Source organism: Oratosquilla oratoria, chromosome 4, assembly GCF_046742065.1.
Source record: "Oratosquilla oratoria isolate Oo_2021 chromosome 4, ASM4674206v1, whole genome shotgun sequence".
NCBI lineage: Eukaryota > Metazoa > Arthropoda > Malacostraca > Stomatopoda > Squillidae > Oratosquilla > Oratosquilla oratoria.
In genome coordinates this window covers 80299507-80314506 of record NC_134780.1, presented here as the reverse complement: position 1 = coordinate 80314506, position 15000 = coordinate 80299507, and the positions used below count along the sequence as shown (strand labels likewise).

General features: G+C 41.4%; 1 protein-coding gene across 2 annotated transcripts in view; it reads left to right on the top strand.

The window, feature by feature from the left end:
- Window positions 1–15000, top strand: part of LOC143024955 (uncharacterized) — a 438199-nt gene that overhangs the window by 405563 nt on the left and 17636 nt on the right. Inside the window, exons 8-12 of one of the 2 annotated variants that reach the window (XM_076184484.1) lie at window positions 1110–1328; window positions 2941–3135; window positions 5950–6048; window positions 10453–10589; window positions 14337–14451. In XM_076184484.1, the coding sequence (XP_076040599.1) occupies window positions 1110–1328; window positions 2941–3135; window positions 5950–6048; window positions 10453–10589; window positions 14337–14451 (765 nt within the window). Of the gene's footprint in view, window positions 1–1109; window positions 1329–2928; window positions 3136–5949; window positions 6049–10452; window positions 10590–14336; window positions 14452–15000 lie in introns of both variants that reach the window. The other variant, XM_076184485.1, reaches the window with a different exon arrangement.

The following is a 15000-nucleotide window of genomic DNA, read 5'->3' as shown; positions in this document are numbered from 1 at the left end:
ATTATTAAGTATTGAGATGTTGCTATTCCATCAATCATTGTCATAAAGTATCTATGTATGACGAAAAATATACATATTGACGCCTAAGTTGTGTGTGTGTGTGTGTGTGTGTGTGTGTGTGTGTGTGTGTGTGTGTGTGTGTGTGTGTGTGTGTGTGTGTGTGTGTGTGTGTGTGTGTGTGTGTGTGATTCATCATAGTCTAGGATCACGTGCTGGACTCGTGATCGATAACTATAAGCCACACGGATGAGGGCTTAGAGTTACTATGATAATCGACCTGTTGGCAAGGCTAACACACACACACACACACACACACACACACACACACACACACACACACACACACACACACACACACACACACACACACACACACACACACACACACACGCCGAGTGCCGTTAGGTTACTCTCATCTCCAACCCTCCCCCTCCCAACTCCTCCTCCTCCTCCACCTCCTCCTCCACCTCCACCCCTCCTCCTCCACCTCCTCCTCCACCCCTCCTCTTCCACCTCCTCCTCCTCCACCACCACTCTCTCCACAATTGAGCAAATACGATTCTGGATTCCTAAGTTACTTTGTCGAGAAATATTTATTTCATTTGCATGAGAATTAAGAGCGTTTTATTGTAGGCATATAGAAGTGTGTTTTTATTGATTTCGTAGATGTATTAGAATAATTTTGCATATGTCTACACATTGATATACACATATGCACGTGTGTGTGTGTGTGTGTGTGTGTGTGTGTGTGTGTGTGTGTGTGTGTGTGTGTGTGTGTGTGTGTGTGTGTGTGTGTGTGTGTGTGTGTGTGTGTGTGTTTGTGTGTGTGCGCGCTTTTATGTACGTATTTGTGTATGAACGCTTACGGACATATTATTCCATCTACCAACCTACACACACACACACACACACACACACACACACACACACACACACACACACACACACACACACACACACACACACACACACACACACACACACACACACACACACACACACACACACACACACACACACACACACACACACACACACACACCTTCTCATCTACCAGCACCCACATTGATCTGCTCAAACTTAAAAGAGTGTCCCCTCCCTCCCTGCAGGTCCTGTACAAGATCCACCTCATTGGGGAACGGGAGCTCTTGCCCCTCTTCGAAGGCTTCCTGCTACCCTTCCCTGCGCTGGTGGTCGTCTTCCTCCTGTCGCAGGTCCTGGTCCTCGCCTCTGGCAGCGTCGTCTACCTGTACGGTCAAGTCACCTTCAGCTCCTTCGTCGCGTCGGAGAGGAAGAAGCATCACATTCTCCCGGAGCAGCGACCTCAGGTGGGTCTCCTCACCCCACCCCGACCCCAACTCACCCTTGTCTGGTGTCTCTGCCGCCCTCGATACCTGTTCCTCTTAATTATCATTATTTTTCTTATTTATCTATCCGTTTATCTTCTACTAACATCTCCCCTTTTCTCCTGGGCTTTTCTGTTAAAAACATCCAATCCGTTAATCCTTTTTCTATTAAAAGAAGTGATTACAGGTGTAAAAGAAGAGCACTTCAAAGAAATTAAAATTGCCATCAAGTTTATAAGTTATGTTCTACTTTCAAGGTAATTTTAAGAAATGCGTGGATAACCAAAATAGTAAAATGATTTCTACCGACTGAGCTAAAGGAGCTCTAAAAATCTCTAACTTGGAAGTTGATATAGCTCCTAAAGAACTAAGTCGACTGCTAACTTCCGTCCTTAATTTTTAGAGTTCCTTTAGCTCAGTCGGTAGAGCTCTGGCTTAGCGTCATGCAAAGACCCGGTTCGAGTCCCGGGTAACTGTCGGAATTATTTCATTTGACATTCGCCGTCAGGTATTTACAACGACGAAAGCCCATCAATGATTCGCACCAGCTTCACCACTGGCTAAGAGCTGAGCTTAGGTCTCTGTAAAATTAAGTAAGGACGGCAGTTAGCAGTCGACTTAGTTCTTCGGGAGTTAGATCAACTTCCAAGTTAGAGACTTTTAGAGTTCCTTTAGCTCAGTCGGTAGAGATTTGGCCTAGCGTCATGCAAGATCCCGGTTCGAGTCCCGGAGTAACTGTCTTATTTGAATAAATATATATATATGTATATATATATATATATATATATATATATATATATATTATATATTATCGAACGAGTAAAGATGATGTGTACACAACTTCTACTAAAAAGAAAATATATCCAAAATCTTCATTCCTATATGAGATAAAATAGTTCTATGTGCGCTATAATGATATCTTCATAAGTAGACAGTCTAAAAACTGATTGGATTAGATTTTTTTAAGCATAAGTAACACCCTCCACCTCTTTTTAAGAGCTTGAATTCGCAATATTCATCGAAATATACATTTTCACCCTCCGACCTGGATTCTCAATCACTCCAAAATGTTTTTTAAATATTACCCTTATCAAAAAAGTATGATATCAATAATGATAATAATAACATTACCCCTAGTCATTTTTTAACAGTCACCCTTTCTTAGAAAAAAAAAATATCTGTCTTCATAAAATTTTTTATATATAAACCTTTTAAAGGAAACGGTCTTCTTCATTCTTTAACATGATTCTAAAAAAAAAAATCTTTGAAACATTACCCTTTCCCAAAGAATGAAATATTTCCCTCCACAAACATCCTCTGAAATACAATCTTCAAATAAAATCTTTGAGATATAACCCTTTTCCAAAAAAAAATGAGATATCATCCTTCTCCAAAAAAACAAAATAGATATTACCTCTCTCCCAAAATAAAGTCTCCCTTCTCAAAAAAAAAAAAAAAAATTGAAGTACAACCTTTATCCAAACAACCTTTTTTTGAGATATGACCCTAACCTGAATCTTTTTTTTGAGACGCTTTAATATCAGCACCCGACCACCCGCCCCCCTACCCCTCACACCCCTAGCCCCCTTTGCAGGTTCTGTGGGGCTATCTACCCCACTGCTGGGCCCTCATCATCCTCATAGCGATGACGACCTGCGCTTCCCCGCTCGTCTTCGACTGGACTTCGGTGTATCGGTATTCCTTCGACACTTCGGTGCTGGCAGCGACGGTAGCCACGGCGGCCCACCTCTTCTTCTGGATTCTCCTCTGGGTCTTCCTCACCATCAAGGTAATGTTCTTCATTTCACGTTGTGTTTTATTCTCTGTGTGTGTGTGTGTGTGTGTGTGTGTGTGTGTGTGTGTGTGTGTGTGTGTGTGTGTGTGTGTGTGTGTGTGTGTGTGTGTGTGATTCACCTTGGTCTTTGGATCACGTGTTGGACTCGTGATCGACAGCTATTTCCCTCCCGGAAGAGAGCTCAGAGTTCGTATGACCGATCTATGGGTAATGCTATGACCTTACATACACACACCCAACTCCCCGCCCACGAGAGTTGGAGTAACAACTCGAAACGCAGCGATACTGAAATAATTTCAGCCCTGGGCAGGATTCGAACCAGATACCGCCGGCACCGCCGTGCTGACAGTCTGGGACTCTACCAACCGCGCCACCGAGAGAGAGAGAGAGAGAGAGAGAGAGAGAGAGAGAGAGAGAGAGAGAGAGAGAGAGAGAGAGAGAGAGAGAATTGAAATGAACCTGGGTGAAGTAGGTTAGGCTAGACTGGGTTACGTGTGTTAGAGAGGAAAGAGGAGGTGTAGGGAGAGAACGAAAGGAGAGGAGAGAGGAGAGGGGAGAGGAGAGGAGAGGGAAGGGAGTGTTTAACAAGGTTAGCTGAAATAGGTTTAGCTCACTGTGTTAGATCGAAGAATAAATAAAGACCTTGGGAAGTGGGTGTATTTCTACAGGTTCTCAAAGAAGATTTCTGAGAACAGGTTGGAAATTTCGAATTTGATTTTCAAGAAAGCTTCCAGTCACTCTTCTGTTAATCATCTGCCCATCTTGCAAAATGTGAAAAAAATGATTGATGATGATGATGATGATGATGATGATGATGATGATGATGATGATGATGATGATGATGATGATGATGATTATGGTGATGATGGTGATAACAGTAGTAATATTAATTATATTGATGATGACAGTAATAGTAATAATAGTAATAGTAATAATAGTAATAATAATAGTAATAATAGTAATAATAATAGTAATGATAATAATGATAATAATAATGAAAGCAGTAGTAATATTAATGATAGTGATAATGATGGCAATAATGATAACGATAACGATGATGATGATGATGATGACAAAAAGTAAAGAGTGTGTAGCTCTTGCTGGCTTCAGGAAACTAGCTGAAGTCTAAGTTACTGCTGTGAGCCTGAGCTGAGCGTCACATTACAATGCTGTCTTTCAGAAATGTAGCTGAAATCAAGGGTGGAAATGGGGGGGACTTCAGAAATATAAACCTCATCTTAATCCTTTTCATCTTCAAAAAGAAAATGGTAGATGATCTTAAGGTTGATGGTAATGAAAATACTACAGAACTTCAGATCTTCATTACTGAAACTTCAGAAGTGTAGACAGTCTTCTCATTGCTCTTTCTGACCTTCAGAAAGGTCGACGAGTTTCAGGCTTCTATAGTTAGACTTCAGAAGAGCAGATCTCCTTTAAGTATCTATTATTCGCTGGAGGGTGGGGGGGAGTGGGGGATTCACGCTGGGGACGAAAGCGAGGCGGGGAGAAGGATGACGAGGAGAAAGAAGGGAGAGAAGGGAGGAAGGAAAGAGGATGGAACGATGAAAGGAAAGAAGATGGAAGGAATAAGGAAGGAAAAAAAGGAAGGAAGGGCGGAAGGGCGGAAGGAAGGAGGATTGAAGGAGAGGAGGAAAAAAGAAGGATAAAAGGAAGAAAAGACAAAAAGAAGGATAGAAAGAAGAAAGGAAAGAAGGAAGTAACGAAAGATTAAAGGAAGGAAGGAAGGAAGGACGGAAGGAAGGAGGATTGAAGGAAAGGAGGAAAAAAGAAGGATAAAAGGAAGAAAAGACAAAAAGAAGGATAGAAAGAAGAAAGAAAAGAAGGAAGTAACGAAAGATTAAAGGAAGGAAGGAAGGAAGGAAGGAGGATTGAAGGAAAGGAGGAAAAAAGAAGGATAAAAGGAAGAAAAGACAAAAAGAAGGATAGAAAGAAGAAAGAAAAGAAGGAAGTAACGAAAGAACAAAGGAAAAGGCATAGAAGGAAAGACAGAGGAAAGTAAGAAAATACACAGCTCAACAACGGTCACTAGTGAGGGAACTGCGTATGTGCATCACACACACAATTGTAGAGAAGTGAACCGGGAAGAATTGGAAGCTAGTGGAAGAGAAGTATTGGCACACAGTGCAATATGGCAATAAACGTGGTGACACAGTGGGTTAAAGAAACACCAAGTGTGAGAGGAGATGCCCCTAGGAAACCAGTCATGGTTACACGTTCAACCCATAAATGACAGTGTATGTATGTGTGTGGGGTGGGTGGGGGGGTAAGAGATTCTTAATACTATAGGTTAAACTCACTTTAGATTCATGTAGTTGCGATAAATGCTGAAGGCTATAGTAATGATTATGTAGGTTCCGATTTTGACATGACGGACATCAAGGATGCCAAAGGGCACTAGATAGCCTAATTCAAGGTCCTACAGCCCCAGCCCCCACACCCCCACACCATCGTGAGAAAGGTGGGGTAGAGGAAAGGAAAGGAAGGGGAAGGAGTGCCTAAAGACCATGGGAGGAAGGAAAGAAAACAATGCAGGGAAAGAATAGTTGTGTTGTTGAAACTGCCAACGTGGCCTAAACGATACTGTATACAGTTGTTTTCATTCGGATGCCCCCCCCTTTTTTTTTTTTTTTTTCTTTTTTCCTTTGCGCTGGAACCCACCTCACAAAAACAAAATGTCCCATTGCTAACAAATATAAAATCTATGACAAACATCACCGATATCAAGGAACTCATCAGGAACAAAAACTGACTAAAACTGAACGTTGATGATTCATTTCTTACCCACAGGTTCGATGGTACTTCAAGCTCAGCCTCAAGATCTCCAAGTCGCTCTCCAAGAACGCTTCCATCCTTAGCAAGTCCAAGGGTCTCCACCGCTCTGACAAGGTAAACCTCAAGGTTTAAGCTCTCAGCCTCTAAGACCCAGAAATTGAGGTATGAGGATATAATACAGTCAGGGATCTTAGTTCATATACACAGGTTCTGAAGCCACAATAGATTCTGTTGTAACGAATCTGTGTTAGTAGTTCTTGAAGAGTAATAGTGTACAGTTGGCTTCGTTTATAAGTACCACAGAGGTTGTCGTTCCCTAGACTGTCTGACCGAGCAGCCCCGTCTCCCTAAGGAACGCCACGGCTAGAACGGGGTTTTCCCACAAATCCTTGATATAATGTATATTGTGTTATTAGCGTGCGTGATTGTGTGCAGTGCAGTCTTCCATAACGTGTTGTATAGTATGGGGTGAAGAGTTACATCCTGGACAGTTATCTGCGATGCGATCATCCAGCCTCTTCTGGTAGCTTAGAAGGGTTGGGTGGTGTCCGCACCGCAGTCTAGCCAAGTGGACTCCATCCTGTCGAGGGAGAGACGATTCGGAGGGCGCGCAGAAAAATATTGTCTCGCAGTTTGTTGATGGAGCAGTGCGTGACATGGTAATGGATATGCTTCTGGAGGCTGGTGTCTGGTGGATGTGAAGGAAGAGAAGATAGTTTTTGTGTGTAATATAAGTATTTGGGTGATGTTTTGATGTTTCTTGGCGTGCGTTGATGTTCTATGTAGTGTAGTGGGTGTGTTGTGTTTGTAGAGGATGCGGCATGTGTTTGTGTGCTTCTCATGTCAAGGTGATCCCTGACTTTGAGGACGTTCCTTTCATGGTGTAAATGGTCTGTAGGTGTTGTGTTTCTGCAGCCTGTAATCTTCTGTAAGGTTTTGCTTTGTGTGGTCTGCAGGGTGCTGTGGTGTGTGAGATTAGATGCCCATGCGGTGCTCACATAATTCCTTACTGAGCATATGCTTTGTATACTGTAATATTAGTTTCTTTGTTTTATTCAAATGTTGTTCCTGCAATTGATTTAAGGCAGTTAAGTATAGGTGTGCATTTAGTCCCTGTGTTTGTGATGTATTGTTTGAATAACAAGGATGTATCGTATGTTACACCAAGAATCTTGGGTGGGTAGGCTTTTGGTACGAGAATGTTGTCGATATAGAGGCGTGGTATGTATTTGTGTTCCACTGTCCAATTGGTGAGAAGTGTGGCTGTAGATTTGCTTAGGGCTTTTTTGAGTCTATTTGTAGTAAACCAGGTGTTGAGTGTATCGAGGTATGGTTGTGGTATTTCTGGAGCTTTGTCTGCATTACGATGTGTGTATGTAATTATTATGTCGCCTGCGTGAGATAGATTTGTATTTCTGAGGTTGGGTATATCGTGTATGTATAGATTAAAGAGTATGGGGGATAGAACTGAGCCATGTGGTACTCCAGCCATCTTTTGGTATTATTGTGCATGTTTGAGTTATATATTTTGTTGTGAGATTGTGACGGGGGATGGTATCGAAAGCATTACTAATGTCTAGTGTTACGAGAAGTATTCTGTGTGTGTGTGTGGGAGGCTTATTTGGATAGATGCCATCAAAAACTCTTTGTTTGGGGTTTATCAGAAGAGTGTTTGTGGAGTGACGAGTTGTAGTATGAGGCGTTCTATGATTTTGGGGGGAGGGGTTGCAGAGAAGTGTGATTGGGAGGTGTCATACCGGAACTTTTTGGTCTTTGATAGGTTTGGGAATGGTGAAGATTTTCTCATGCTTCCAGATGCCAGGTATAGTGTTGTGTGAACAGCTGTAGTTTGCAGTGTTGGGGAGTGTATTTATGCCATATGATCCAATGTGTTTTAGAAGGATATTACTTATGATGTCAGAGCCACATGCGAATGAGTGCTAAAGGTTTTGGATTATGTCCTTCGTCTAGCTCTCTATGAAGGATGTGTAGTCTGGGTCTGTGGGGAAATCTTTCTTAAGGCGAATGATGCATCGATCGTAAGGGTGAGGGGTGAAATGTCTTACCTGTACAAAAATTATTTATGAGTGTTTGCTTGTTGTCTGTTTGAGGGTAAGTTGACTGTTGTTGTGGTTATTACTGTTTGAGAGTGTGCTGTGTTTCTGTTGGATAGTGTAATGCTGTTGAGTGTCTTGTACAGTTTTCTGGTGTTTGTATCGTGATTAAGTGAGATGACAAATGTTTGCCAATTTTGTGTCTTTTGTTCATGTATCTTGTTGTTGATCTCGGTGCTTAGTGCTCGTATTTGGTCTATTATGTTCTGAGGTGTGGGGTATTGTGCTTAAGTGTGTCAAGTTGTCTATAGCTAATAGTAGAAGAGGTGATGATCGCCGGAGAATCACCCCTCAGTGTTGAGAAAAAGGTGATGGTGCATTGTTGTAAAACAAAGGATTTGTGGTACTCACCCGGGTGACCAAAGTTGTTCCCAGGGACCGGTGGCAGGGGTGTGTTGTGGACCTTTGTCCCTCAGCTCTTGGGGTTGGTCTGGCGAGTGGTCTGATGTCGCAGACGCTGCCACACCAGGACCAGGCTGGTTTCTCTGGGGATCTGGAAGAAGTTTATATTTTTTATCGTAAATTTATGTCACATTATTTCATGGTGTTGTAGACTTACACCTGTCGTAGATGTCTGATTTAATGATATGCAGTTTCTACAGCTTTTCAAAACGTATCAGGGACTGTAGTAATTATAGATGAAGTCAACTGTATACAACACAAGCTAAGTTGATAAATCGGGTGGATTTCTTTATTTGCTTTACAAGCTTAATCAGTTACTCTTAGTGGCTTTATTAATCTTGTGAATACGAACATCAGACTCCAAGCATACACAGTGTGAACACAAAAACACGTACATGTGTACGTATACATAATTTCACAATCATGTACACATAGCGTGCAGTCACCTTCACTTACTCGCGAAGACTCTGCATAGTTTTAGTGATTTGACGTCAAGAATGTTGTTTACAAAATAGATGAATGAACGTAGTAGATCTAACTCATGCTACATTAATTCATAATTCTTTTTTTATAAACAAAAGACCGTCTTTGCATGGAAAGGGAAGATATTGTAAATACAAACATACGTCAACATAACAAGTAGGCACATGCACACAGATATACAGACAGACGGACATGTAAATGCACAGGCAGACAGATAGACAGACAGGCAGAGAAGCAGATAGGTAGACAGATAGACAGACAAACTGATAGACAGTGAGGCAGACAGGCAGACAGACGCATAGAAACAAACTGACAGACACAGACTGAACACAAACCACACACAAATGCAATTTAATCCAAACCTTTCACATAAACATGTATAATTTCATAAGACTAGATACACTCAAAGAAAAAAAATCACAAATGTAAACATCTTTTCATGAACCATTCACTCAACATAGTTGTTTGTGAATATTATTCGATGTGGTTTTTGTGCTTCACAATTTAACGCTCTGCGCTAATTGCTCCTCTGCTAGTGTGCTCTTTCATTGCTTAAAAAAAAAATTCTTACCAAAATTTTTTGGACAAGAATCCATGTTTCCAGCTATTCGCACTTCTGCTAATGTGCTCTTTCAATGGTTAAAAAAATCTTGCCAAAATTTATTGTAGAAGAATTAATGTTTCTAAGTATTAAGAAAAACAATAAATAAATAAATAGATAAGTAAATAAATAAATAAGTGAAAGTTGACGTTGTGCATTATATGTGGCTCTTTTCTCAATCAACTCTGCTTAACGATACCAACTCGAACAAAGCTTAAGCTTTATTTCTGCTGCTTTGGATTAGGTGTGTCATTGCATGGCGCTTTTTTGTTAAGTGCATGGCTCGCTTTCTTACCCGTCGTATGACGTCATGCAGCCTAAGGGTCACAGGTGAACCTGTCACGTGACCCCAACTAAGCCTCTTTGTGCCATAGAGTGCCAGTCGTGTCAAAAGGCCACAAGACACCATTGATGTCCAATGCCATGCATAACGAGCTAAAGAACTAACGTACTCTCATGACAGTACTCTCATGCAGTGTAATGACCTCCTGGTGACATGTCACGCACCGTGAAGGGTGACATACGGGTTTCGTCCTCTCTAAGCGCAGACAGACACATACTGGATTCCAGGAACCACATCACACACTAGACCAAAGCAACCCCAAACTTACATTCTCCGTTCGAAAATAAATTGTGGTCCAGAAACACATCTTTCCACAGGATTAAATCCTATCTAGAATCTATTTCCACAAAAAAAAATAATTCTATCCCATACACAAATACAAAAAAACACCAAGCCCCATAATGGTGATATATCTTATCTCACATAAACCTTCAAAACAAAATTAAAACTCCCACACAGGTTTAAACCCAGTTAAACCTGACACAATGTCAATAACATACACGAGGAACTAAACTCGTAGATAATCGTCTTAGCTTTATTCTCGAAAATCTTACATGCACCCTCCTGCTCGACAGTCCAAGTGTGAAGATGACATTTACTGGCTCCATTCGAAGGGATCGCCTGGGCGGGATACAACGTGGAACAACAGGAAGAAGGCTTCGCCCAGCGTCAAGCACAAGGTCACCTTCGACGACTCGACCACCAAGGACAGGTGCGTCAGAGGCAGACTCTACGCCGCCTTCTTCCACTTCGAGTTCTTTCAGTTAGAGTTCGATTTTGGTTTTCGAAATTTTCTTCGTCTTCTTCTTCTCTGACTTCGACTTTGATTTTGTTTTCTTCGTCTTCGACTTCGAGTTCAAGTTCTTCTTTATCTTCGACTTCGAATTCTTTTTCTTCTTCTTCGACCTCTTCTTCTTCGACTTCGAGTTCTTCTTCTTCTTCGACTTCTTCTTCCTCTTCGACTTCAGCTTTTAATTTTTTTTTCTTGTTCCTCTTCTGCTTCTTTTTCCTCTTCTTTTTCTTCGTCTTATTACCTCCTTTTTCTTCTTCTTTTTCTTTTTCTTCATCTTATTTTCTTCTTCTTCTTCTTCTTCTTCTTCTTCTTCTTCTTCCTCTTCCTCTTCCTCTTCTTTTTCTTCTTCTTCTTCTTCTTCTTCTTTCCTCCTCCTCCTCCTTTTTTCTTCTTCGTCTTATTTCCTCCTTCTTTTTCTTCTTCTTTTTCTTCTTCTTTTTCTTCTTCTTTTTCTTCTCCTTTTTCTTCGTCTTATTTTCTTCTTCTTCTTCCTCTTCTTCTTCTTCGACTTTAGTTTCGATTTCTTCTTTTTATTCTTCTTTTCCTTCTCCCTCTTCTTCTCCTCCTTCGACTTCAGCTTTGACTGATTCAACTTCGATTTTGACTTCTTTTTCTATTTCTTCTTTTTCTTCACCTCCACCTCCTTTTTCTTTTTCTTTTTTTTCTTCGTCTTCTATTTTTGTCGTCATATTTCTTCTCACTTTTCTTTTTCTTTTTCTTATTACTACTATTGTTTTTATTATTACCATAATTGTTAATATTATTGTTATTATTATCATTGTTATTATTGTCATTATTGTTATTACTACCATTATTATTACTATTATCATTACTATCTATATACCAAGAGTTTTTCCCCCTTATAAGGGGGGTAGCCAAATAAAGACACGAATTTATTCCCACCCATTCCACTCCCATCCGTCACCTTTTCCCTCATTTTAGTTTCTCATGGGTGACGGGTCATCTCTGCATCCGCAAACTGCCCTTTGTCAAACGCAATGCAGCAAGGCACAGTACATCCGCAGCAAGGCCATTTCCCTTAATCAGAGACTACCCCCCTCTCCGTCCCCTCCTGCAGAGAGAAAAAAAAGAGAAGACGTGGAGAAATCCCTTCGGGCTCCCTCAAAATATCATTTTCACATAAGTACCTTCTACCCCCCCTTCCCCTACCCTCACCCCTTCCTTGCTCAGCAGTATCATCTATACACAGTCATTCTCCACTCATCCCTAGCTCCTGCCCTCTCCCCTCCTTGCGCAACAGACATTCCCCTCTTGCTCAACGCCCCCTTCGTCTCATCTATCCATCTCATCTTTCGGTCGTCCCCTCAAGTTCACTCCCTCCACATCTGTCTTCCACACCTCTTTTACTAATCTTTCATCACTCATTCTTTCCATGTGTCCAAACCATCACAATAATCTTTCATCAGCCCTATCTACCATCTCCTCGTTTTTCACTGTATCCAATCTAGTAATCCCTACCATACTTCTCAGACATTTCATTTCAAACACATCTAAAGTTTTCCTCTCTACCTCTCTTAAATTCCAAGTCTTTACCTCATAAAATGCTGTCGGCACAATCACTCCTTCATACAATCTCCTCTTTGCATCCATTCCTAGATGCCTATTTCTCACAAAAATAAATAGATTGATAAATACATAAAAATAATCCCCCAAGGCATTTACTTGCTTCTCTCAATCTACAACTTACTTCCACCTCCATTCCTCCTTTTCCTGCCACATGCGGCCCCAAATACCTAAAGCTATCCACTTCCTCCAGGCTCTCCTTTTGGATTTACCTCCAACTCACTGCCATCCTCCACCCTTGTACATCTCATCACCTTTTACCCATATTTACCTTAAACTTTCTCCTTTCGAATACCTTCCCAAACTCCATCACTAATTCCCTTAATCCTTCCTCCGATCTTGCCACAAGCTCAATGTCTTCAGCAAACAGCAACTAGCTCACCTCGCACTTTCCTCCGTTTTCTTAAACTATATCCACTCCCCATTCCATTACCCTTGCCTTTACCTCCCAAACCACCTCATCCATGTACATATTGAACAACCATAGCGACATGACACATCTCTGACGCAGTCCTACCTTTACCTGAAAGCACTCACTCTCTCCATTTCCAATTCTAACACAGGCTCTACTATTGTAAAAAATCTTGACTACCATTACAGATTTCCCCCAATCCTATATATCTGCAAAACCTCCCACAGTGCCTTCCTGTCTGCCCTGTCATAAGCCTTTTCCAAACCCATAAAGGCCCAAAAAACATCCTTTCCTTCTCCTAAAGCTTTCTCACATATCTGCCTTATCACAAAAACCTGATCCACGCAACCCCTCCCTTTTCTAAACCTACGTTGTTCCTCACCAATTACTCCCTCTGTTCCCTGTCTAATCCTCTCAATTAAAACCGTTCCATAAGCCTTCCCAACTACATGCAACAAACTGATCCCTCTTAAACTACCACACTCACATTTATCCCCTTTTCCCTTGTAAGAGTTAACTATACAGGCAATTCTCCAACCCTCCGGCACTCTGCCCTTCCTTAGACACAATCAAACAACCTCACTAGCCAGTCCACTATTACTGTACCTCCCTTGTTCAGACACTCCGCATGACACCCATCTAAGGTGCCTTACCTGTCCTCATAATTTTCAGAGTTACTTGCACCTCATCTTTTCTTATTTTTTCTCCATTTTCCTCTCCCATCACCGTCCTTTTCTTAGCGCCTCCCACTGTTAACACCAATCCTTTCCTGTTCTCCTCTAAATTCAACAGGTCTCTAAAATAATCTGCCCATCTTCCCTTTGCCGCCTCCGCTTCCGTCAGGATCTGTCCATCCACTCTTTTTACCTTTTCTTCTCTATTTGGCTAACCTACCCTTCCTTGATTTTCTTCCAAAAGATCTTTTCACTGCATTTATTTCTTTTTTTTTCTTTTTTTTTGTCTTACTCCTCCACTATTTTACATCTCTCCTTTTTCACCTAATTTATATTTTGATTGCTTCTCTTTTTTATTCTTTATACCTTTTCATATTTTTCTCTCATCTTGTTTTGCAACCAGTCCCTGTATGCTCGCTTCTTCTCTTCTACTACCTTCTTCACTTCATCATCCCACCACTCACTACCCTTCCTTCTATTCCCTCCCATCCTCCTTGTTCCACATGTTGTTGTTGTTATTATTGTTGTTATTATTATTATTATTATTATTATTATTATTATTATTATTATTATTATTATTATTATTATTATTATTATTATTATTATTATTATTATTATTATTATTATTATATTTATCATCATCATCATCATCATCATCATCATCATCATCATCATCATCATCATCATCATCATCATCATCATCATCATCATCATCATCATCATCATCATAATCATCATCATCATCATAATCATCATCATAATCATCATAATCATCATCATCATCATCATCATCATCATCATCATCATCATCATCATCATCATCATCATCATCATCATCATCATCATCATCATCATCATCATCATCATCATCATCATCATCATCATCATCATCATCATTATCATCATATATACACTAAGAAAACTGGAATAGGCACAAAATGAGCACCGCCATATAACAATATAACAAAGGTTTGCCGCCCTCCCCGCCCTTGCCAGGAAACGGGACTCGAAGAACCACACGACGACCGACTCCGAGGCTTCGGACAGCGACGGCGACTACGCCCGGCTGCGCGAGGTCGGCTATTCGACCGTTTCGCGGAAGGCCAAGAAGGTAACACTCGAGGGAGGAGGAGGAGAAGGAGGAGGAGGAGGAGGAGGAGAAGTAGGAGGAAGACGAGGAGAAAGGAGGAGGGGAGAGAAGTTGTAAGAGGAGGAGGAGGGAGAAGGAGAAGGACGAGGGTAGGTGATGGAGGAGGAGGAGGAGGAGGAGGAGATAGGAGATGGTGGTGCTGTAGGAGAGGTAGGAGAAGGGAGGAGGAGGAGGAGGAGTAAGAGAAGACGGAGGAGGAGGAGAAGGACGAGGAGGAGGACGAGGAAGAGAAGTAGGAGGAGGAAGAATAACCGGAATCGGCTTCCGTTCTCAGTTTGATTCGAGACAGCCATCACCACCATCACCAGTGACTATCACTTGCCACAGCTATCCTATCACCTTGGGCAAAGGTGACGGCTTTGGTCCCAGTTAAGCATAGCCTCCTCACTCCAAAGAGGAAGACAACAGAGCAGGGCAGGATTCGAATTTAACAAATTTAGGTTTAAGAAGGAAATGGGCAAGAAATGGTTTACTAATAGGGTGGTCAACGAATGGAATAGACTAACCATG